The sequence below is a fragment of the Bactrocera tryoni genome, chromosome 2 (genome assembly GCF_016617805.1).
Source record: "Bactrocera tryoni isolate S06 chromosome 2, CSIRO_BtryS06_freeze2, whole genome shotgun sequence".
NCBI classification, from domain to species: Eukaryota; Metazoa; Arthropoda; class Insecta; order Diptera; family Tephritidae; genus Bactrocera; species Bactrocera tryoni.
In genome coordinates, this window is record NC_052500.1 from 64464873 (window position 1) to 64487961 (window position 23089).

At 38.1% G+C, this 23089-nt stretch overlaps 2 protein-coding genes across 3 annotated transcripts; both read left to right on the plus strand.

Annotated features, from left to right (window-relative positions):
* Nucleotides 1-2665: 2665 nt before the first annotated feature.
* On the plus strand, nucleotides 2666-3792 carry LOC120769044 (cilia- and flagella-associated protein 299). Its single transcript, XM_040095890.1, has 2 exons — nucleotides 2666-3167; nucleotides 3228-3792. Exons 1-2 carry the CDS (start codon nucleotides 2850-2852, stop codon nucleotides 3621-3623), a joined length of 714 nt encoding a protein of 237 aa, XP_039951824.1. The 5' UTR covers nucleotides 2666-2849; the 3' UTR covers nucleotides 3624-3792.
* A 3751-nt stretch (nucleotides 3793-7543) lies between these two features.
* LOC120768960 (glutamate receptor ionotropic, kainate 2) lies at nucleotides 7544-21483 on the plus strand. Of its 2 annotated transcripts, XR_005704807.1 has the most exons (16): nucleotides 7544-7772; nucleotides 7845-7991; nucleotides 8078-8140; nucleotides 10696-10899; nucleotides 10964-11175; nucleotides 11241-11429; nucleotides 11493-11645; nucleotides 17563-17804; nucleotides 17866-18055; nucleotides 18123-18481; nucleotides 18707-18809; nucleotides 18874-18969; nucleotides 19995-20226; nucleotides 20293-20414; nucleotides 20482-20561; nucleotides 20624-20707. XR_005704807.1 is itself a non-coding variant. In XM_040095753.1 (15 exons), exons 1-15 carry the CDS (start codon nucleotides 7688-7690, stop codon nucleotides 21335-21337), a joined length of 3258 nt encoding a protein of 1085 aa, XP_039951687.1. In that variant the 3' UTR covers nucleotides 21338-21483. The 2 variants fall into 2 exon arrangements, 1 of the variants encoding a protein (XP_039951687.1); XM_040095753.1 differs by having other exon boundaries at nucleotides 7688-7772; nucleotides 20293-20561; nucleotides 20624-21483.
* Nucleotides 21484-23089: the final 1606 nt, after the last annotated feature.

Sequence of the window (23089 nt, forward strand, 5' to 3'; positions counted from 1 at the left end):
AGCTTTCCATGAAGGTATAGCATGACCCGATGCGACGAATAAAACTAGAACTACGCGCTTTCAGCGCCAACTAGCGAAAATACCGCAAGACTTTTTTGACAACCCATTATTTGTTCAGCAAGAGATTGATTAATTCTCTACCCATTCCAAAGCGGCACCTGTTGTTAAGAACTATTCTGCGCTTGATCTTTAGGCTAAGATTAATGGTAGAATTTATGCTGGTTCCAAGATTAACAAAGTCATTAACTTTTTCAAATTGATTGCTGCCAACAGTAACATAGATCCCCAAATGCGAACAATCATTGAATGTGGCCTCCAGGTTCTTTGTCTTGCCATAGACCAACCTCTTTAGCTTCTTGGAATGGCTTGCAAAGGCTGCGCTGTTGTTAAGGAGTACAATCATATGCAAACTCCAGTATCATTGTATATTTAGAGCAGACAGTGCCACTGTGATTCAAATTAGCGGCACATATCACTTTCTCCAGCATTAGATTGGGAAAAACCGTTTAAAATATCGTTTGGCTCAAAGTCATTCTTCATAGCCATATGAGTTTCGCAGGAGTAAAAAATTTAGACATGGTAACTCCTATCAGTTCTGTCAAAGGCGGCTTTGAAATCGACGTGTCGATCTATTAGTCTATTGGTCAAACAGCTCAGCCGGTAATCCATTGGTCCTGGGGCTTTGATGTATGTAAATGTATAGTGATGAATTTCTGTTCTCTTTGACTAGCCTGATCGCGCTTTATTGCCGCCCTGCTGCCGGAATAAATGTTTAACTTCCTGAAAGCAGATGACTTTGCAGCAGTACTTCTACCGCCACTATAATAGCCACCACTTCTCGGAGAAACAGTGGTGCCCCAACCTCCCCTTCTAGATTCGATCCATCTGTGAAAAAGCTCACTGTGCTTCTTTTCCAGCGACTTCTCGTCATCCACATATCCGTCGTCGGTATGTGAGCAGAGAAAACACTCTGCGAGTAGCCTCTAGCATCTCCAGATCATGAAGCAGAGTATAGAAGAAGACTCGAATGAGTTCATCCGCCATGGCACATTACAAGCGGAACGACCATCAAGGGCGTCGCACGGTCGGTAAATGGGCTCAAAAGGAGATGGCCAGCGATCCCCATTTGCACAAGAATATCTTGTTCAATGATTGGTAGTCGATCAAAGCTTCAATGATAAAGCTGACTTTTGTTTCATAGGATACGTTAATAAACCAAATTGTTGCATTTGTAGCGTAGTAGTTTAGTAGTTTGTTCACAAGCCATTGTTAAGACGCCGTTGCGTCCTCAAAAAGAGTCATTGGGCCATATTACATACAGAGCCATGGCCTAAATTAAGGGATGTTGATGTGGACGACCTTTGGATCCAATAAAATAGCGCTACATGTCATACAGCCAACGAAACAATAAATTTATTGAAGAAAAGTTTTGATGATCGCATTATCTCGCGTCGTGAGAATGTGATATGACTTCCAAGATCGTGGAATTTATTCAAGCCAACCATGGCGGTAATTTTTAAACTTTATAATAAAATAAATTTGAGGGCATAACATTACAGAATATGCGTTTTATTTCGTCTCGAAAATGTCTAAAAACACCCTTAATATGGTTTAAAGCGGTTATTTTAATCATCATAGAATCATCTTAAGCTCTCTGACTGTGCGCTCAAGACTAGTATATTTACTCTAGCATCGAGTTGCTACATAATAAAACTGGTTTGGGTGCCTGGCCACGGCGGTTTTGCAGGAATGTGTAAGGCTAATGAGCTTGCTAAGATGGGTATTTTAGTCTCAATAACTGCGGAATGGTTCACTACTGGATTGTTGGGACTCATACCTGCCCAGCAAGCTTTGATCAACTAACAACAACTGGGCAGTCGCAATGTTCTTCTGGCCCAGGGTGAATCTTAAGAGGTCTAATGAACTCTCGCTCTCAGCAAAGTCCACATTTCAATGGTTGTAATAGTTCTAACTAGGCACTGACAGGTCGGGATTCCTACGGCAAGATTGAACATCTCACCTAATACTAGCTTGATCAGCTGTTTAGAAGAAGATGAGATAGAATCATATCAACACTTCTTTCTCGAATGTTCCTTTTGCCAGATTAAGGAAAAACACCTCGGATCTCATACTTTCAGACATCCAGGTAAAATAGAGAAAATATAAATAAAACACCTAAACAGATTTGTGATAGGTTCAAGCCGCTTTGCCGATAGTTGATATCCAACTATAGGAGTTTTTCATCTGACCTGACAACGGATTGTGCATACCATTATATCCTATCAAAACCAGTGCTTATGGCTCCATACAGTCTTCGCCAATTCCTCCAAGGATTTCCAAACCTGTTTGTTTCTTCTCAAAATTATATCCTCTTAACCAAAATCTGCGCAATTCTACACCCAATCAACACTTAATATATTATCGGTTATCGATACTTTACTTCGGCTTGTTTTCCAGCACTTGACTTATATGAAAAGTACTATACTCGTACCTAATTTATCCAAAACAGTTAGTATACTTTTTCATACAATGTCAGCAGTACAATAGACACCGAATTTTGGTGTGAATAAAAAATTAAAAAAATTTCTAAAATATAAAAAAATTTAAATATTTTTATTAAAAAATACTTCAAAACAAAAAGTAACGTGCGAAAGTTCTACAAATATACAAATATATTTATTATTTATATATAACTAGATAATTTAACTAAAAACTATGAGTCAAACAAGATAAGACAACAAAAATTACGTAATACTCAATAAAAAAAAATATTCGCGAAATAAACAAAATCAGAAGAAAAATTTGAACAAGCTACAAGCAAGAGCCGTCACAAAAACAGCATCGTCAAAATGAGTTCCGTACAACAGGATATGTTTCTACTGGACTGTCCTACCTATGAGGACTATTTGGACACATTCATCACACGCCATGATATACACTTTCTACGCAACATACGCTTCTGTCGTATGCTCGTCGAACTTGGCTATCGTTCGGCGTCCGAAATCTACACACCCGAACAGTATGAGAAACGCAAGGCGGCTGTACAGGAGTCATTATGGCCGACGAAAAAATCGGCAATGTTATTCAGTGAGAATATGAATTCCATAGACCCCGTGCTGATTGAGCTGGCACGACGTGAACAGCCGAATACGCAGAAGATCATATCGGTAGCAGTACCTTGTCATATTATTTAAATTTTTAACGCAAAGCTTATTTTTCTCTTTCAGACCATCATATTTGTAAAACATCGGCTAAAGTCCGGTTTCGAGATTTCGGGTTATATCGATTTCGAACACAGTCTTAAGCAGGCAAATTTAATGGTCGAAGGTTGCACCGATTGGTTGGGCGTATTCCAGGAACGTGTACTATTGCGTCCGAAACCGACGGATCTCAGTTTTTACGATTGGCACAAGGGTACGGTACATTACAATCATTCCGAAAACTATGTGGTTCTGCATGATGTCGAGAATGGTCTGATATTTATGCATCGCGGTGATCACAAGAAGATCTGTGTCGATATTTTGCGGGAAATGTATACAAATAATTGCACACGCGAAATGCATTTCTCGGAAAAATATGGACATGTCATATTCTACGATCACATAATTCGAAAGAAGATATAGTTGTTTAGTATATATTTCTTACGGTATGTATTTTTTGGATGTTAGGATGGTAGGTATGTATTTAATAACTGTTCTCGCGCGTTTACTGTTTTTGCTGTTGTAAGAATATTTCGACTTGGATTTTCGTGTGTATTCCCTCATCGGCCTGAGATGTCCATCGAAAACCTATGCCAGAAAATCGAAAAATAAATACAATCAATTAGTCACACATGGCCTTTTTCTTTATATTGCGTAGACACCGCTTACGCGGTTATAGCAGAGTTTACAATCTGGAATAGTTTCATCCATTCGGACGACTTGGCCTAGTATCTATATCTCGGACTGCTCGTCTTTCCATCGAATACGGTATTCGCCGTTGCCAATGCGCAAAGGACTACAAATCTTCCGCAGAAGATTTCTCTCGAAAATCCGTAACTCGAACTCATCAGATGTTGTCATCGTCCATACCTCTGCACCATACAGCAGTACGGGGATGATGAGACAACAAGTTACCGACTACTGCATAGGAAACATTGAAGAACTGCGATGTAGACCCCATAATTCATAGATTTATTTGCATATTTTAACCACTTTATGTGACGAATTCGATTTGGAGAGACTTTGAATGAAACATAAAGTTATATAAGAGGGATCTTTTGATGTTCCTAAAGTTTATAAAACAAATATTATTAAAAATGTAGTATACTAAGAGCATAATCAACAATGGTGATTCGATTATTTCGATTGCATCACTGCTAACTTGGCCACTGCATCACGGAATCTCTCTGACCACTGTGCTGATTTTCAAGCGGTGATGGCTACCATCAGTAGGTAGCAGTACAGGCATTCACTTCGATAACAAAGTAGCAGCACTAGTCTGGAGCTCAACAATGCGCTGAAAACTAGTCAGGGAGTTTGAGCTCTTTGTCAGTATTGCCAAGCTTCTTTGTTATCCAACTGGTTTGGGTAGCGGATCTCAGTGGAGATACCGGAAACTGCAAAGAGGATGAGTTTGCTAAAAAGGCACTCTAATCCCAAATTCATCAGATTGAGAACAAATCGACACTCTTGCGCTCTAGCGTTGGATCTACGTACCTCCCGTGTGCTTGGCAAGCCCTGGTCGCTGTGTTAGGTCTTCTGACTGGACAATGTCCAATAAGCCACATGCAGGGAGGTTTCATATGTATTTTATTGCATGCAAATTGTCAAAGCTGTATGGTGGAAGGCGAGGTTGAATTACCTAAACAATTACTTCTCAGCTGACCAGCCTTTACCAAACTGAGATTGAAACAGTTCGATAGATACACCTTCAATGATATTAGTCACCTTAGCAAATCTGTGGTACACTTAAGGCATTTCGTTAACCAGACCCTTATGATCTAGTGTTCCGAATCTAGGAAAACACCAGCGTTAACAGCTGTCCACAATAGACCCTGAGCTTCCTTTGGTACAAGGATCAGCTGATCTAACCTGAAAATCATCATTAATTCCTCCATTGTCACTGCTCTCAGTGCGCTCCAGAATTGAGCATGGCAAGCGGGTCTGGGGTTGAGTCCGGAGAAAAAGATTCTGCTATGTTCACAACAAAATGCAAAATCCCTCTATGGAGGCTCCATTCGATATCGCTCTCTGAAGAACCCCACAAAGTACCTTTTTGGGAGCCTTGGAGAGCAAACTGTGCTGGAAACACATTGTGTAAAAGGTCTAAGAAAGACCATCTTGCACTGACTTGCGTATATGCATGTAGACATGCAAGTACTACACATCGGTTATAAAATCAATTCTACTCTACGGTGCATTAGTATGGTGGACAGACTTACGAAAATGGATGGCTCGAAAGTGAAAGACAAAGTTAGTACAGTTACGTCGATTTGTACAAGACCGTAGCACGGAATGTGAAACTCGATGAACGATCTATCGGGATGCAAAACTGCAAAAGCCATATGTATTATGATGGATCGGAAATATACAACGTTTTCACTGGCACTCGATAGAAGGGACTTTAGAAACATAATTGGAATACTAAGTGAACACAGTTTAGTGACGGCACACGCCCGCAGAATGGCGCTGATATACGGATAAGACTGCAGGAAATGTCAGGAGCAAGAATCCGGAAAACAATGGAGCATCTGGTCATCTGTTATTTTGGGACCCCACAGTATAAGAAAATGGTGGAGGTAGGGATATTTTTGAAGTATCCTCAAAATCATTAACAGCCGGAGTGCGGAACTTCAATCCGATCCGCTGAATCTAACCTACTCAGCATTCCCGACTCTCCCACGGAACCACCTCATTAAGTATTACTGCGAGTGGGAGACATTTAAGTTTCCTCTATGGTACAAACTGACGGACGCCTAATACATATGCTCTAAATGTTTCACTTTTGTCATGATTGAGGCTGTCGCTTCGCTTCCACCGTAAAACTACCACCGAGTGTAGTTTTAAGTTTATCCCATGTACTTAAAACACGAGGGCCGTAAAAGAATACTTGCTCAGAGTCTTCAAAGCACTCTGAACACGTCGGACAATTCGAACTAATGGCGTGCTGGAATCTGTACATATAGCTACTAAAGTACCCACGTCCACTTAGTATTTGGGTTAGGTGGAAATCCAGGACCCCATGTCGTCTGTCGACCAAGGTATGGATGTCCGGTAACAGCTAGGTGTTTAGTTACTGCTACTACATTAAGGTCGCCTGCGTATGCAATAAATTTAATAGTTTTTGGTTGATGTCTCCTTAGCACCCATTATACATTAGGTTCTATATAAGGGGGCCTGGAACAGAGCCTTGCGGTATACCACTCGAAATAAAGTGTCAGTATCAAATAATAATTCGTTTTCAAAATAACTCATAATTTCCATAAGATATTGAGGAGCGCGTTTGTCCTACAGAACCTTGATTATGTTTCCCGACTTTGCTGAGTTGACGGCATTCATCATATCCAGGGTGATCGGCGCACATTATTTCTTGTTCCGCTTTTCCATCGCTTGCCACTTACTGCGCATTTCGCAGTGTCAACGACATTATATAGTACGTCAATGGTACAATAGTACGTCAATGGTCGACCTCTTTTTCATAAACTCGTATTGTCTTTCTAATAATCCGCCAGTTTTCTGCATTGCTAACTCCAAGCGGTTTCTTACTATACTTTCGAAGACTTTGCCTCGCTTTTGAGGTAGAGATATGTGGTATCGATAATGTCGATAACGTCGCGACTACTTCTCATAAACAACGTAACGGCACACCATCTACTACTACAAAACTAATCTATGCGTGGCTCACGAGCCTACGAAACTAGCCTAACCTAAACTAACTTGATGGTCAGTTGATTTTTGACAATTGGGCTATTCTTATGATTTTTTAGTGTTTTTTTTATAAACAAATATTCTGCCTACGACTTTGTAAAAAAAATATCGCTTCATTTTGGCCGCTTGCCAGCGTTTTTTACTTAATAGGATTTAAGCATAATCTAACATATATATGTGTGTTTGTACGTATGTATTTAACGATTTATTTGTATTGTGCATGGCGCACATTTTACGATTTGTTTAGAAAGCACTGAGCAAAACAGAGAAGAAACATTGTAAAGGGTACTTTTATGTATTTTTCTTTGACGGCGGCATGGTCAAATTCATTATTTAAGCAAATAAATGCAAATGGAGTGAGCGAAATGCAGCAATAATACACTTGAGAGTGTGCGCCGAAAAAAATTGTGTTAATCTCTGAGCAAAATGAGGACAACGACACCGTTTCACACACTTTTATATGCTTTTATCATACGCCGATCCACTATTACGGACCGTTGGCGTATGCGAAATGCTAACATTAGCTAAGGCTTTCAATGCAGCAGTCGATTTGTCTTAATGTCGAAAATGTCTAAATATAATTTTAGCATTAATGGGCGAAAAATTTCTAAGTGCTGCATTTCAGCTGGCAGCTTTTAATGCAACGGTTGTACGTGAATTTGCAACAGCGCGTAGTGCGCAGCACGTAGTGAGACAAAGGATTTGTGATATTATTAAACAAAATTTTTTGCAAAATAATTGAAAATGTGCTAAAAATTTATTAGAAAAAATTTATTACAATGAAATCCTTATTATTGCATATCATATACACGCTACTCTGCGCTAGCGCCTACGCAGCTGAGGAGCGGCCGAAATTTAATGTCGGTAAGTGGACCACGCAAAATGATGCCTGTTACCTTAGCTTATAATGGTAATACATATATTTATCGAAAAAAGGCATAATTTTCGCCAACAAAAATGATGAAACCGAAATCGCTTTCCGCACCGCCATCGAACGCGCCAATGTCTTCGAGCGCAGCTTCGAGCTGGAGCCCATTGTGGAGTATGCCGATACCGATGATAGCTTCATGGTGGAGAAAACAGGTCAGTCAATTAACTTTAATTACTTATAAGAATTGTTATTAATTTGCGTTGTTGTCCATGAAAATTTTCGCTTTTCTGCAAAACAGTCTGCAAATTGATTGCGCAAGGCGTTATTGCTATTTTCGGGCCAAACACAGCAGGCGGCACAGGTATGTAAGCGCTACGAAAGAGAAAAGCAGCGCATTAAGCTATGCAAAGCTTTGTCCATAAACACATATTCAATATATACATATATATATTTATATATTTGTGCATTATCACACACACACATCTACTATATTTACAAAAACACACACTTGCACATAACTGCATACACACATACACATATGAAATTTGTTGCACTTGAGCAAGTTCATCTCTTCTCCTTCAGCCAGTGATTGTTTGTAAAAAAATGCCTCTGGCCATGTATTTATAGTATATATGTATATTTACAAACATACTACATACATACACGTGCCTGCAATTATGCATTCGCGTTCTTATTTATAACTCCCCTTGAAATTTGTTAACCTACTTACCTACAATTTACCGGCGTTCTAAGCACGTGCTGCACACTGGTGGCGAATGTTATGACCACATTGAATTGAAATTGCTATTTTTTGTTAAAGTGAAAAAAGTTAAATATTGATGCTGCTGCAGTGGAGTTCTGATATCTGGGCCTGATATTTATAGTATGTTATTCATTTCGGGGTTCCTTACTTTTTTAAAGAAAAAACACAGAAGCTTCAATTTTAATGGTGAATATTTATTATCATTCTAAAGAACTTTATTTCGCATTTATTTTTTGAAGATTATCTTTTTCAAATATTGGTCGCGGCTACGTCTCAGGTGGTTCATCCGTTGAGTCAAATTTTCGATGACTTGTTCGAGCATTTCGACTATTAACTGGCGAATGACAAAGGTTCAGTTCTTCCACCAGCTGCATTTTGTACACTTTCTATTTAAGATCTCGACGTAAAGTGTCCCAAGTCGTTCCATACGTCAGTCCGAACTGCTGCGAACGGCGCCAAATTGACTCTCCACGGTCTTCGTGTACACTTTCAGTTACGGCTGCTATACTTACTTCATTGCGTGCTGGATACGGTCTATTCGGTCGGATATTATCCAATAGTGAATTCTTGGTCTCAATATAAATAACAGTATTGCGAATAGAACGCTCTGTAGGTTTACCATAAGTTGAGCGAAGCGCGCGAAAACCAATCCTTTACATAACTTGAATTTTCGTAAAAAAGTTGAATGATTTTTAAACGTTATTCTGGCGAAAGTCGTTCCACGATGAAATATCAAACAATACTGAACAAAAATAACATGACAGCTTGACACGACTCAAGCGTGATCTGTCAAAAAAAGGCTATTGATAAAAGTACCTCTACGGTGGTTGCGGCACGATAGTAATAGAAAAATTAGCGAAAATATCAAGGAGAATCAATGCCGTATGCGGCGGATCATTATCAAACCAAGAGTTGTCGGCCCATAATTCCCGCCTCTTTTTACGAATAACTTCGCGTAAACAACGCATAACAGTGAAATAGTGTTCTTTGTTGAGAGTTTGACCTATCGGAAGAAATGCGGAGTGCACCACACCTCGATAATGTTTGTGTTTCGGAAAAATTGTGTGATTTTCGCACCAATTGTGCTTCCCTTTCCTTAGGCCCAATGATTCAAAATGGTTTTCAGTGATCCTTCCGATATTCCAACGATGCCAGTAAGTTCTCTGACAGTTAACCGTCGATTCTCAAAGACCAGTTCTTTTATTGTATTGAAGTGTTGGTCATCACTTGATGATAATGGCCGTCCTTGACGGGTTTTTGCGCAAGCTTAAATTAAAAAGTCTTACTATTTTATGCCCACAGTAGTATATCCAAGTCTTTGCTATTTATGTAGTTGTAAAAGTATTTTGTTGTTGTAGTGCCAGAAGACCTTCCAAATAATTTCGAATTTGTGGAGAAAGTGACAGTTTCGAAAAAAAAAAATTGTTGAGGATACATGCTATAATTATAACCGGTTTGAGATATGTTTATACAATTTTTTTGACGTTTGTTAATTTTTATCCGGAGCTCGGACTTATCGATGTTTTCAAAACAAAAAGTATAGACAAGCTTTTGGGTGATTAATCACCAATTTTCACGTATTTGTATCTCAGGGTTATTGTTGATAAATGGGATTACACTTGTTGTGGTGTAATGTTTAGATTTACGATTATTATTCCCCAGAACCTAAGCTCCAACTCGGGTTTCCTACTAACGTCCAAAACAAAAACATCAATCTCGCGAGTATAATTAATATTTTCTCATAAAACCTAGATTGACCATTGCGCCTCAAAACGACTTCGATAATTTCATCAAATTCGAAGCACATTCGATACGAATTTTAAACTTCTAGACCATCACAAATATGATAGAAAGCTCGGCTAAACATTTTGAAAAAATGTAAGGGTCATCTTTCAATTATATGGATATTGCATTGGCAGGGGTGAGACAAATTATTCAAAGCGTGCGTCTTCTTTATTGGCGTAAACGCAGTTATAGTTGAGTTTACAACAGGGCGATTTGAGATTCAGGTTTGTGTAGCCAGGTCCTTCTCTACCTGGTATTTCTAACGGAGTGAAGCTCTTCCTCTTCTTCTTCCTCTTCCTCCTCCTCTGCTTAATCCGGATTTCAACTAACCTATAAAAAGTAAACAAGTAATACTCCTCTTCCCTCAGATGTAGTGAATTCCATCTGCAATACACTCGATATACCGCATATTGTTTTCGACTGGACCCCCAATGAAGCCCTATCCGATCGCCAGCACTCATCGATGACACTCAATGTACACCCGAACAATATATTACTATCACGTGGCTTAGCTGAAATATTGCAGAGCTTTAGTTGGCGCAGCTACACGATCGTTTACGAGACAGAAAGAGGTAAGCTAAAGTAACAATCACACCAATTGTTAAAAATTTCAATCATAAACAATTTATTTTGTAGAGCTTCAGCAATTACAGGACGTGTTGCAAGTGGGCGAACCCAGCAACAATCCAACAACTGTACGTCAGCTGACCGAAGGTCCTGACTTTCGTCCATTTCTGAAGAATATCAAATTGTCCACAGATAGCTGTATTGTGCTGCACTGTTCGACAGATAATATTATGAAGATTTTAAAGCAAGCGAACGAACTGAGAATGTTAGGGGAATATCAAGTAAGTTCGCTGTTGATTTCATGATATCCTTTAAGCTTAAGATTTTTGTAATCCTCCATTTACAGAGCGTATTTATCACAGTGCTCGACACACACACATTGGATTTTCAGGAATTGCTTTCAGTGAATGCTAATATTACTACCATACGTCTGATGGACCCCACCGATTATCAAGTGAAGAACGTGGCACATGATTGGGAGGAACATGAAAAGCGCGAAGGTCGTTATTATCGCGCCGATCCGTCACAAGTGAAGGTAGTACTTACAGTGTCTTATAACTACAAAATATAAGTTAAATACTCTCTATATTTTCCATAGACAAATATGATTCTGGCTAACGATGCCGTTTCGATGTTTGTGAAAGGTCTCGGAGAGCTTGGTATTGTCGAAGAACTCAACCCACCGAAGTTGGAATGTCGCAAAAATCGTGCTTGGACGCATGGCAGACGTATTATTGAGTTCTTAAAAGCGGTAGGTATTTTATGTTTTAAAGTAAACTATTTTAGACACTTTGTGCTGTCTTTCGTTTTTTAACCTCAAAGTTGGAAACATATGTATGTATCCATAAGATCACTTGTTAATCACTGTTATGGTGACGATTCTGATATAAATTCTTCCTTTCAATACAATGGTATCAGACCCTCATATTACAGTACATAAAAATCAATCGACTGCAACGAAATTAGGTAACGCAGCAAAGCAGTGTACAGAGCGATACCTGAAGAGTTTGTTTTCGAATTGTTCAGTATAATACCATGGCTTAAAATAAAAAAAAAATTTAAAGTTGCCACCTGCTTTAAATTTAAACGGCGGGTTAAAGAGAATTTCAAAGTTTACGACCTGTTTAAAATTTTTTAATAAAATAATTTATAAGAAAAATGAGCGCAACAAGCTGACACCAGTTAAATAAAATAAAAATTCGAAATATTTTTGTAAGGTTGCCACCTGATCAAAAATATTAACTTCTTAAGATTGATAAAATAAATGAAACATTAAATGAAAGCATTTGATAAAACAAATGTTGATAGTTTGGTATAATACTTGAATGGTTTAAAAAAGAATTATAAAGGTTACCACCTGTTTACAATTTTTTATAAAATAATTCATTATAATTCTTTATAAACTGAACTCATTTAAGGAACCTTAAAATTCGAAATATTTTGGTAATGTTGCCACCTATTCAAAAATATTAATTCTTAGGAGTGCAAAAATAAATTAAACATTAAAATAAGACATTAAATTACCCATTTAAAGGACGCTAATTTTAAAATATTTTACCAAGAGTTGCCACATGTATAAAAAAATAATTAGGGAAAACATATGTCCATACTACGAGCATTGAATTATTACAATAAGGATGCCAAACTAAAGAATTTTTTTTTTATAGTAAGGGTAAGCATCGAAAGCCGGAGTGCGGAACTTTAATCCACCAAACTTAACCTACTCCCAACTCAAGGCTCTCCCACGTAACCATCGGCTAAGTATTACTTTGTGGGAGCGACAAGACAGTTAAGTCTCCTCTATTGCGCGGACTGACGGACGCCTAGTCTGTTGAAAAGATCTCAGTTTGGTCATTATGAATACTGACGCTTCGCTGACAGCTTTACATTCATCAGTCGACTGACACATGAATGACGTTAAATTAAACTGTGGAACATTTTTGGGATTATTGTCTGGGGGGTGAGAAATTCCAAGTCAGGGTGATGGTACTAGGTCAGTATAGTAAAACCCTCAAAGTGTTTGGCGTTCGTATTTGTCAGTTTTTTTTTATGACCTTTTAAATTTTTTCTTATGTTATTGTGAACGAAAATTGGGTACCAAATATAGTGTGTAAAAGCTGCTACAACCGTCTAATGGATTGGAAAAATAGATAATAGTGGTTCGCGAGTTATGTTAAACTACGTTTTTGCCAAAATGTTACAGCTAAGCGAAAAAACATCAAGATAAGGAAAAAATTTAAAAGGTCATAAAAAAAAACTGACACATAGGAACGCCAAACCCTTTGAGGGTTTTACTATACTGACCTAGTACCATCACCCTGACTTGGAATTTCTCACCCCCCAGATTAGCTGTTGTACTGTGTTATCGACCGTAAAACTACCACCGAGTGTGGTTTTTAACTTTTCGCTCGTATTCGAAAATCGAGGGTAAAAAAATTATACATGTTCAGAGCAGTGCCGTATTAAGTTAGCGCGGGGCAAATTCTATTAAGGGGCCCTTGGTTTGCTATAGGTTCTCAACTTTAGGTATAAAACAAAATTGTTACAAATAAAGTTTTCTCGATTTATTATGGGCAAATTTAGATATAATACTTTCAATATCGACTTTTTTAAGCAAGTCATGCTCAATATTCAACAAAATGAGACGATTAAGACGTTCTTTGCCCATCGTGTTCCTTAATTCATTTTTAATACGTTTTAATGTTGAAAAAGAACGTTCGCCACTGCAGTTGGTGACCATGAGAAAAAAGTAAATTCGCAAAGCAATTTCTAAGTTTGGGAAACACGATTCTTAAGAATAATTTAATAAAAGTTTATAATATTGCTGTTCCAGATGCTCCTGTTTCTTGCTGTCAATAACAGTAGCCACATCTGTTTTCAGCAACTCTGCGAACTGCACTAATCCGCCGCCTAGGCTGTTCTCCAAATCATCTTCTTAAGCATTGATCATATTAGAGGATTTTTCCAAAATCTCTTCTGTTGTAAGCTATTTTAGCTGTCGAAATACTTAAAAAACACTAGTAATTTTTAGATATGCGTACGTTATCAATATTGACAATAAACACCTCAAATTCGAAACGTTGTCCAGGTGTTTGATATTCAACAAAGCCGTCCAGTGTAGTAGAGCCGCTGAAATGGTCGTACTTTGTACTTCGCTTGATTCATCGTGATGTCTGTTGCTGGTATTTTTCACAGTAGGTCAGATCTTTGGCTCTTACCTCAATATCTGAAAAAGTGGATCGCATTGCTTGGACGTAGCCACATAATGATTCATAAAGGGCGTATCCTGTATTCAGGTCTTGATCACTCCGCTTTTTGATCCATGTTATTGAAAATGTCTTCCAATACTTGCTTAATAGTGATAAAACCACATAAAAGTACCTTCGTAGCATCAGCTCGGGCTGACCACCTAGTGTCCGAAAACCGTTTTAAAAACGGAACTTTTGAAGTAGAATCTTTCGTTCGTTAGACGACCCCATCGATAGGTAGAAGGGGAAAAATATGTACAGCCTTTTTTTTTTAATAATATGGAAGGTCACAAGAATATCGCTAAACAATTACTTTCAATAAAAATATTGTAAAACTTTTAAAATTATACCTAATTTCTTTTGACGGCCATGAAGCACAAAAAATCTAGTGATATTCGATAACGATTTTCTATTTATTTTATTTTATAAAAATATTTATATTTAATTAAAAAACAAAAATCTGGACGCTTGAAGGGTAGAAATGTACCTAGTATAGATATTAGTCTAAATATATCGATTATAAAATTTATAATTAAACATTAAAACATTAAAGTTAAGAAGTTCGTAAAATGCCGACTTATTTTTACGATTTAACGTGACGAAATCGAGTTTTAGGTTTTCAGGTGGAAGGTGGAAGTGAATCATAGCCTAAGCGCTTCGCGTTTAAAGAATGGAAGGATATTTTACGATCTATGTAAATTGATATTTTTTTAATTACGGTCAGTTGAAGCGCGGGCCCCCCGATTCGCGGGGCCCATAGCATTTGCTACTCCTGCTACGTGGCTAATCTGGCACTGGTTCAGAGTCTTCTATATAGATATTATGTACACGTCGTTCAGTTCGGACTAATGTCATTGTGGAATCTGTAAAGGTAGCTTCTAAAGCATCCATGTCCATTAAGTATTTGGGTCAGATGGAAATCTAGGTCCCCATGTCGTCTGTCTTTCTACGAGCGGATTTTAGGTATAAGTCGATGGGTCCAGCGCCCTTTGGATGAGGAATTCCACCGCTCCTGCCACATTTTAGTGCTCTTGTTACTCTCCTCTGTCCTTGCCAATACTGTCAGGCGTTGATCACTGAAACAAACGCTCGAGTTCATCTTCCTGGATGTCAATGGGCGGCATGCTGGCTAATACTTCAGCAGCGTCTGTTGATATAATCCGGAAAGCACTTATTACCCGAATTGCAGAAAGCCTATGCACTGCATTTATTTGTTTAGCATAGCATATCCATTGTCTGTATCCATTAAGAATCGCCGGCTGGAACGCAAACAGCCCCTATTGGTCATCATTCTCGATAGGGCATTATAAATTTTGTTTGCCTTCGCTGAAGAATACTCCAGGTGTTCTTTAAATTTTAATTTGGAATCCAATATTACTCCCAGATACTTAAGTTGCGGCTGCGAAGTAATCTCGCACTCCCCTATGGTGAGCTCTATTCGTTCTTCTATCTTCCTAGTGCTTATGAATAAAACTTCTATTTTTTCCTCCGCCAGTTTCAAACTCACAGAAGAGAACCCTTGGTGTAGACCAATTGAGCACTCATTACATTTATTTCTCAGGTCAGATAATTGTTTCGCCACTGCTACCACCATGAGATCATCTGCATAAGCTTCCAATTTCACGTCTGTTGGTTGCTGTCTTCTTAGCACCCCGTCATACATAAGGTTCCATAATAGTAGGCCTAACACTGAGCCTTGGGATACTCCACTCGAGATAGAGTTGCTCTTGGTGCCTTCGTCCGTATCAAAAATCAGCCTTCTGTTTTTAAAATAACTCGTTATTATGTTTATGAGGAATTCAGGGGCCCGTATTTCATCCAGAGCTTTGATTATGTCTGCCCATTTTGTCAAGTTGAACGCATTCTTGGCATCCCGGGTAATCAGTGCGCAGTACTTTTTTGTGCCACCATTCCATCTTTTGCCACACCATTCCATCTTTTGCCACACAATGTGCAGTAATTTCGCAGTATCGACGACTTCTCGTAGTGCGTCAATAGTAGATCTCTTTTTTATAAAGGCGTATTGTCTCTCTGATAATCCGCCGGCTTTCTAGATTGCTAACTCCAAGCGGTTTCTTATTATATTTTCGTACCTTTACCCATTGCGGCGAGCATACACAGAGGTCGGTACGATGAAGATTCTTCAGATGGTCTCTTTGGTTTTGGAAGCAAGACCAAACGCTGTACTTTACAAGAGTCGGGGAATACCTCTTCCTCGAGGTTTTGAGCTTATGGCTTCCTTCAGAGCTGTATTTGGTATGCCATCCAATCCAGGCGCATTAGTGCTTTTGATTTTCTTTGCTATTGCCAATAGTTCGTCTTCCGTAACTAGCGGGGGTGGCTCTGTAGCTTCGTTTCGTCGCTTGGTATATGAAATCCGGCCGAGTTTCGGGAATAATGTTTCGACGACTTTTAAGAATATGTATGAATGCATATACTTTTGATGAGGGTTGCCATTTATTTAAAATATTTAATTTCACAGAATTAAAAATTAAATTAAATTTCTTAATTTAAATTTTCTTATTTATATTTATTAACATAAAAAAAATAGATTCGAGGAAGTTTAAAGTAAAGAAAGTTTTGAGAAGTGTTACCACCTGTTTAAAAAATACCATAAAGTAAAATACAAAATAATCTAATGTAATAGTATTATAATATAGTTACCAAATTAAAACGTTTAAAAAATTTTATGCTTGAACATTTTTGAGGAGGGTTGCCACCTAAGTAAAAAATTTACTTGCCTAAAATTGCAAAAATAAATCAAATTTAAATTAATAATTTAATTAAGAAAAAATTTCATTCGATGAAGTTTAAAATAAACCATTTTTGAGAAGTGTTACCACCTGTTTAAAAAATTAAATAAAGTAAAATAAAAAAGAATCGTATTATTACAATATGGATATCGAACTAAATAAGTTTGAGAAATTTTTGCATAAACATATTTTTAAGAGGGTTGCCATCTATTCAAAAAGTTTAATTGCCTAAAATTGAAAAATTAAATTAAATTAAAATTACGAATTTATTAACATTAAAAATAAAATTCGAGAAAGTTTAAGGTAAAAAATGTTGTTAGAAGTGTTGCCACCTGTTTAAAAAATATATTGAAGTAAAATAAAAAAGTTTCGAATTATTACAATACGGATATAAAACTAAAAAAGTTTGGGAAATTTTAATCATGAACATTTTTAGGGGAGGGCTGCCACCTATTTAAAATTTCAAATTGCTTAAAATTTATTAAATAAGTTAAACCTAAAATAAAATATAAAAAGAAACGGTTCGAACAAGCTGAAGTTTAACATTTTTTGAGCAGGGTTACCAGCTATTTAAAATATATATTTATAAAACATAAAAAATCGAATAGGAGTATACATACATATGTAGTTGTACTAATTTAAAAATGTTTTCTACTTTTTCCCACAGCGCTCGGTAGAAGCCGCAACAGGTCGTGTAGATTTCAACGAACATGGCGAGCGTAACTTTTTCACTCTACGCTTTATGGAATTAACTACCAGCGGTTTTCTAGATTTAGCCACTTGGGATCCGGTGAATGGTGTTGATTCACTCGAAAAAGAGGATGCCAGTGAAAAGCGTGTGGGTGAGAAACTTGCTAATAAAACAATGATAATCACTTCGCGTATTGGTGCGCCTTTCTTATTGAATAGGTAAGTGTTAAAGTTCTCAGTAGTCGAATTATTGCAATAAGCCGGTATTAAACGATTTCAGAGAGCCAAAAGACGGTGAAATACTACAAGGCAATGCACGTTATGAAGGCTATTCAATGGACTTGATAGATGCCATAGCAAGATTGTTGAACTTTAAATATGAATTCGTTTTGGCGCCCGATGGCAAATATGGCAGCTTTAACAAATTAACGCAATCATGGGATGGTCTTGTCAAGCAGCTGCTAGACGGTGTAAGTAACTTCGCTTCGAGAGAGCGCCTTAGACTTACTTATTTTTTTTAACATTGAGCTCCTACAGAACGCCGATCTCGGTATTTGTGATCTCACCATGACTTCCGCACGTCGCCAAGCTGTTGACTTCACGCCACCATTCATGACATTGGGCATCAGCATACTCTATGCGAAGCCCGAACAGCCACCACCGGATCTTTTCTCTTTCCTTTCGCCATTTTCTTTAGATGTATGGATATATATGGCTACTGCATATTTGGGTGTTTCGCTACTGCTTTTCGGTCTCTCGCGCATGGCACCAGCAGACTGGGAAAACCCACATCCGTGTAAGGAACCCGAAGAAGTAGAGAATCCTTGGTGCATGTCCAATACGACTTGGTTAGCAGTCGGTTCCATTATGGGGCAAGGTTGCGATATATTACCTCAGTAAGTGCCAATTTTCATTGTTATAAATACATATATTACCTGCTAACAAAAGACAGCTGTACTCAATGAGCTTCTAAAAACTATGATATTCTAAGTAGTAAACACACATTAAACCCAACTGAAAATATTAACTGTTTTTTTTATAAATGTTGTGCTTTCTCTGTAATGTCATTTTAATCGTTGATTAAGCTTAAAACCTTTAAACATAACTGTATTTTTTCACAGAGCTGCTTCGACGCGTCTCGTTACCGGCATGTGGTGGTTCTTTGCCTTGATGATGTTGAACTCTTATACGGCCAACTTAGCCGCCTTTCTGACAATGTCTAGGGTAATGAATTGGCAATACTAAGTGTTTTAAGTTAAGCTGAAGCCGCATATTATTTTCTTTTTAGATGGAAAGTTCAATTAAGAGTGCTGAGGATTTGGCGGCCCAAAGTAAAATCAAATATGGCGCTTTACTAGGCGGCAGCACAATGGGCTTTTTTCGCGTAAGTACGCGCTACTTTAAGGCTTAAATATTTAGCTAAAGCTTTCAAGCTTTCGGTTAATTTTTAATTTACGCGAATCTTGAAGCTTACATATTTCAATATGAGCTTTCCTTTTGATTAATTTTGCACGAGCTTTAAAACTTTCATATTTAGCTAAAGCTTCAACTTTACTTTTTAATATTTTTGCAAGAGCTTTAAAGTTTTCATACTTAGCTAAAGCTTTAATTTCCTTTTTGTCACTATTGCACAAGCTTTGAAGCTTTCACTTTACTTTTTGTCATTTTTGCATGAGCTTTAAATTTTTCATATTTAGCCAAAGCTTTCATTTTAATTTCTGTCATTATTGCAGAAGCTTTAAAACTTTTATATGCATCTAAAGCTTTCACTTTACTTTTTAACTTTTTTCTCGAGCTTTCAAGCTTATATATTTAGAGCCAGAGCCGTTTCACTTAAGCTTTAGTTATAGTTAGAGAAGTTAGAGCGTTCACTTTACTTTTTTATTAATTTCGCACGAGCTTTAAAGCTTTCATAACGTATTTGGCTAAAGCTTTCATTTCACTTTTTGTCATTATTGTACTAGTTCTAAAGCCTTCATATTTAGCTAAAGCTTTCACTTTACTTTTTACAATGTCTGCACGAACTTTAGAGTTTTTATAATTATTATTGTAGTGTATTATTAGATAAAACTTTCACTTTATTTCTCATTATGGCACATCCTTTAAAACTTTTATATCTATCTAAAGCTTTGACTATACTTTTAAACATTATTGCACAAGCTTTAAAGTTTTCTTATTTAGCTAAGGCTTTTTAAGATGTTTGCACGAGCTTTGAAGTTTTCATATTTAGTTAAAGCTTTCACTTTACTTTTTACCATTATTGCACAACTTTAAAAATTTTTATATTTATCTAAAGCTTTTACATTTTTTATAATTATTGCTCGTTTCACTTAAGCTTTATTTTTAATTTATATTTTGACATGCTTGCATATCTAGCTAAAGCTTTCACTTTCCTCTTTTTTCAAACAGGACTCAAATTTCACCACATATCAACGCATGTGGACCGCCATGGAAACGGCGCGTCCATCGGTATTTACCAAAAACAATGATGAGGGCGTTGATCGCGTACTTAAGGGCAAAGGACTTTACGCTTTTCTCATGGAGTCCACCACATTGGAGTATATAGTCGAACGTAATTGCGATCTGATGCAAGTCGGTGGCTGGTTGGATTATAAAACTTATGGCATTGCAATGCCGTTTAGTAAGTGAATCCAAAAATGTTTTTTAGTTTTAAAAATCTATGCATTTATTCTTCTTTCTCTCACAGACTCTCCCTACCGCAAACAGATTAGCGGTGCCGTTTTGAAGCTAGGCGAGTCTGGTACGCTCTCGGAGTTGAAGCGTAAGTGGTGGAAAGAGATGCATGGTGGTGGTTCCTGCTCGCAAGCAGTGAGTAGCGGCGGGGATACTCCTGAGTTGGATTTGGAGAACGTAGGCGGCGTTTTTCTTGTTTTAGGCATTGGACTGCTCACTGGAATGCTAATTGGTATATGCGAGTTTTTGTGGAATATTAAAGCGGTAGCTATAGAAGAAAAGGTATTTGCTTTTTCTTTATTTTTTTTGTAGTAATTAATAACGTCTTTCATATTTGCGCACAGATTTCACTCTCAGAAGCCTTCAAGGCTGAACTCATGTTTGCGCTACGCTTTTGGATACAAACAAAGCCGGTACACACAGCTTCTAGCAGTGGTGGTTCTTCATCATCCTCCTCTTCGTCTGCAAAGTCGTCCAAATCTAGTAAGTCTTCGTCCTCCTCATCTTCCAGATCAACGAAACGTTCGAAACGATCATCGAAATCTTATGCTCGCTCAATTTCGCAAAGCGCCAAGAGCATCATAAATGTCACACACGATCTGGAGAAGAATGATTTGTCGGTACACGATAAACTGCGTAAAATTAGCTCTATGTTTTCACTAAGATCTGCTCCATCCGAACCATCTGTCGCCAATGTACACTTGGAGCCACCGCCGGCATTAAAACATAATTCTCAGCCTAACCAGCATCATGCAGCTGATAAGCACACACAAATGGTTCGAGAAGTGGCTCAACAGACAACACTAACCTCAGATGATCGAAGTGATCGTGACGAGGTTGAAGCACAACAGCCGGAAATTTATGAAATACCAATTGCACAACCGCTTCATCATCACAATCATCATCATCACCATCATCACCACCATCACAAAAATCACGATCATAATCATCACCAACAACTGGATGATCATCAACCGGGCATGCAGCTGGTCGAGCGCACTCCAAATGGCAAAGTGGCACGAAATGGTCATGCAAGCTTTGGCAGTGCGGAGGTTTGAAGCAAATTTTCAGTTCCCTTTCAATTCGATATTTTTGTATATGCTTCATATAGCAGTACATATCTACCTCTATCCTTTTCCAGAAATGTATAAGACCTACTAATTGTTTACTCCAATTATACAGTGTATATGTACATACATATATGTATATGTGTAAATATATGTACTCTGTATTATCCCAGTAAAAAAATATATTGATTTTTCAAAGATGAACCTTCAAAGTTCAAACATTTTGTTTATTATGATAATATTTCTTGCAAGGATGTGTTTTAAAGTTGTGGTTTAAAATATCTTAAAAAGTATTATTTAAGTTTTTTAATGGGGAAAGCAGCAGCTGCCCTACGCAGTTACATTTTTGACTTTCGTCAGTCTGAAAAGGCGTACAAAGAAATTGCGAACCAGGTCAAATGTTCAAAAAAAATGTTTTCAATGTCCTTAAGCATACATAGAATTTTAAAATTATTTCCAATGTTGCACGCAAAGAAAAAAACCTGAAAAACTTCAATAGAAATAGACCGCAAAATTAATATCATCTCCCGAAGAGAAGCAGAAAAAAGTTCCACTGACATGGTCCTTCTCCACCTGGTCCTTCCAACGGAGTGGAGGTCTTCCTCTTCCTCTGCTTCACACGGCGGGTACTGCGTCGAATACTTTCAGAGCTGGGGTGTTTTCGTCCATTCGGACAACATGACCTAGCCAGCGTATCCGCTGTCTTTTAACTCGCTAAACTATGCCAATGTCGTCATATATCTAATACAGCTCATCGTTCCATCGAGTGCGATTGTCGCCGTGGCCAACGCGCAAAGGACCATAAATCTTTCACTGAACTTTTCTCTCGAAAACTCGCAACGTCGACTCATCAGTTGTTGCCATCGTCCAAGTCTCTTCACCATATAGCTGGACGAAGATGATGAGTGACTTATAGAGCTTAGTTTTTGTTCGTCGGGAGAGGACTTTACTTCTCAATTGCCTACTCAGTCCGAAGTAGCACCTGTTGGCAAGAGTTACCCTGCAGTAGATCTCCAGGCTGACATTGTTGGTGATGTTTACACTGGTTCCAAGATAGACGAAATTATCTACAACTTCGAAGTTATGACTGTCAACAGTGACGTAAGAGCCTAGTCGCGAGTGTGACGACTGTTCGTTTGAGGTATTTCGTCTTGCCCTCGTGCACTACCAGACCCATTTGCTTTGCTTCCTTGTCCAGTCTGGAGAAAGCACAACTAACGGCGCGGGTGTTGAGGCCGATGATATCAATATCATCGGCATACGCCAGCAGCTGTACACTCTTATAAAAGATTGTACTTGCTCGACTCAGTTCGACAGCTCGAATTATTTTCTCCAGCAGCAGATTGAAGATGTCACATGATAAGGAGTCGCCTTGTCTGAAACCTCGTTTGGTATCGAACGGCTAGGAGAGGTCTTTCCCGATCCTGACGGAGCTTTTGGTGTTGCTTAACGCCAGTTTACACAGCCGTATTAGTTTTGCGGGGATACCATATTCAGACATCGCGACATAAAGGCAGCTCCTTTTCGTACTGTTTAAAGCAGCTTTGAAATCGGCGAAGAGATGGTGTGTGTCTCCTTTCACGGGCGTATGGTGAATATCTGGTCGGTTGTTAATTTGCCAGGTCTAAAGTCTCACTAATAAGATCCAATCAGTTTGTTGACGGTGGGCTTTAACCTTTCACACAATACGCTCGATAGAACCTTATACGTGATGTATAACGGTAGTTGGCGCAGATTGTGAGG

What these genes read in the sequence shown, in the direction of transcription:
- LOC120769044 (XM_040095890.1), top strand. Translation starts at nt 2,850, where the DNA reads ATGAGTTCCGTACAACAGGATATGTTTCTACTGGACTGTCCTACCTAT. An exon ending in ATACGCAGAAGATCATATCG is followed by an intron (nt 3,168 to 3,227) that starts GTAGCAGTACCT and finishes TTTCTCTTTCAG; the next exon opens with ACCATCATATTTGTAAAACA.
- LOC120768960 (XM_040095753.1), top strand. Translation starts at nt 7,688, where the DNA reads ATGAAATCCTTATTATTGCATATCATATACACGCTACTCTGCGCTAGC. An exon ending in AAACACAGCAGGCGGCACAG is followed by an intron (nt 8,141 to 10,695) that starts GTATGTAAGCGC and finishes CTCTTCCCTCAG; the next exon opens with ATGTAGTGAATTCCATCTGC. An exon ending in CGTTTACGAGACAGAAAGAG is followed by an intron (nt 10,900 to 10,963) that starts GTAAGCTAAAGT and finishes TTTATTTTGTAG; the next exon opens with AGCTTCAGCAATTACAGGAC.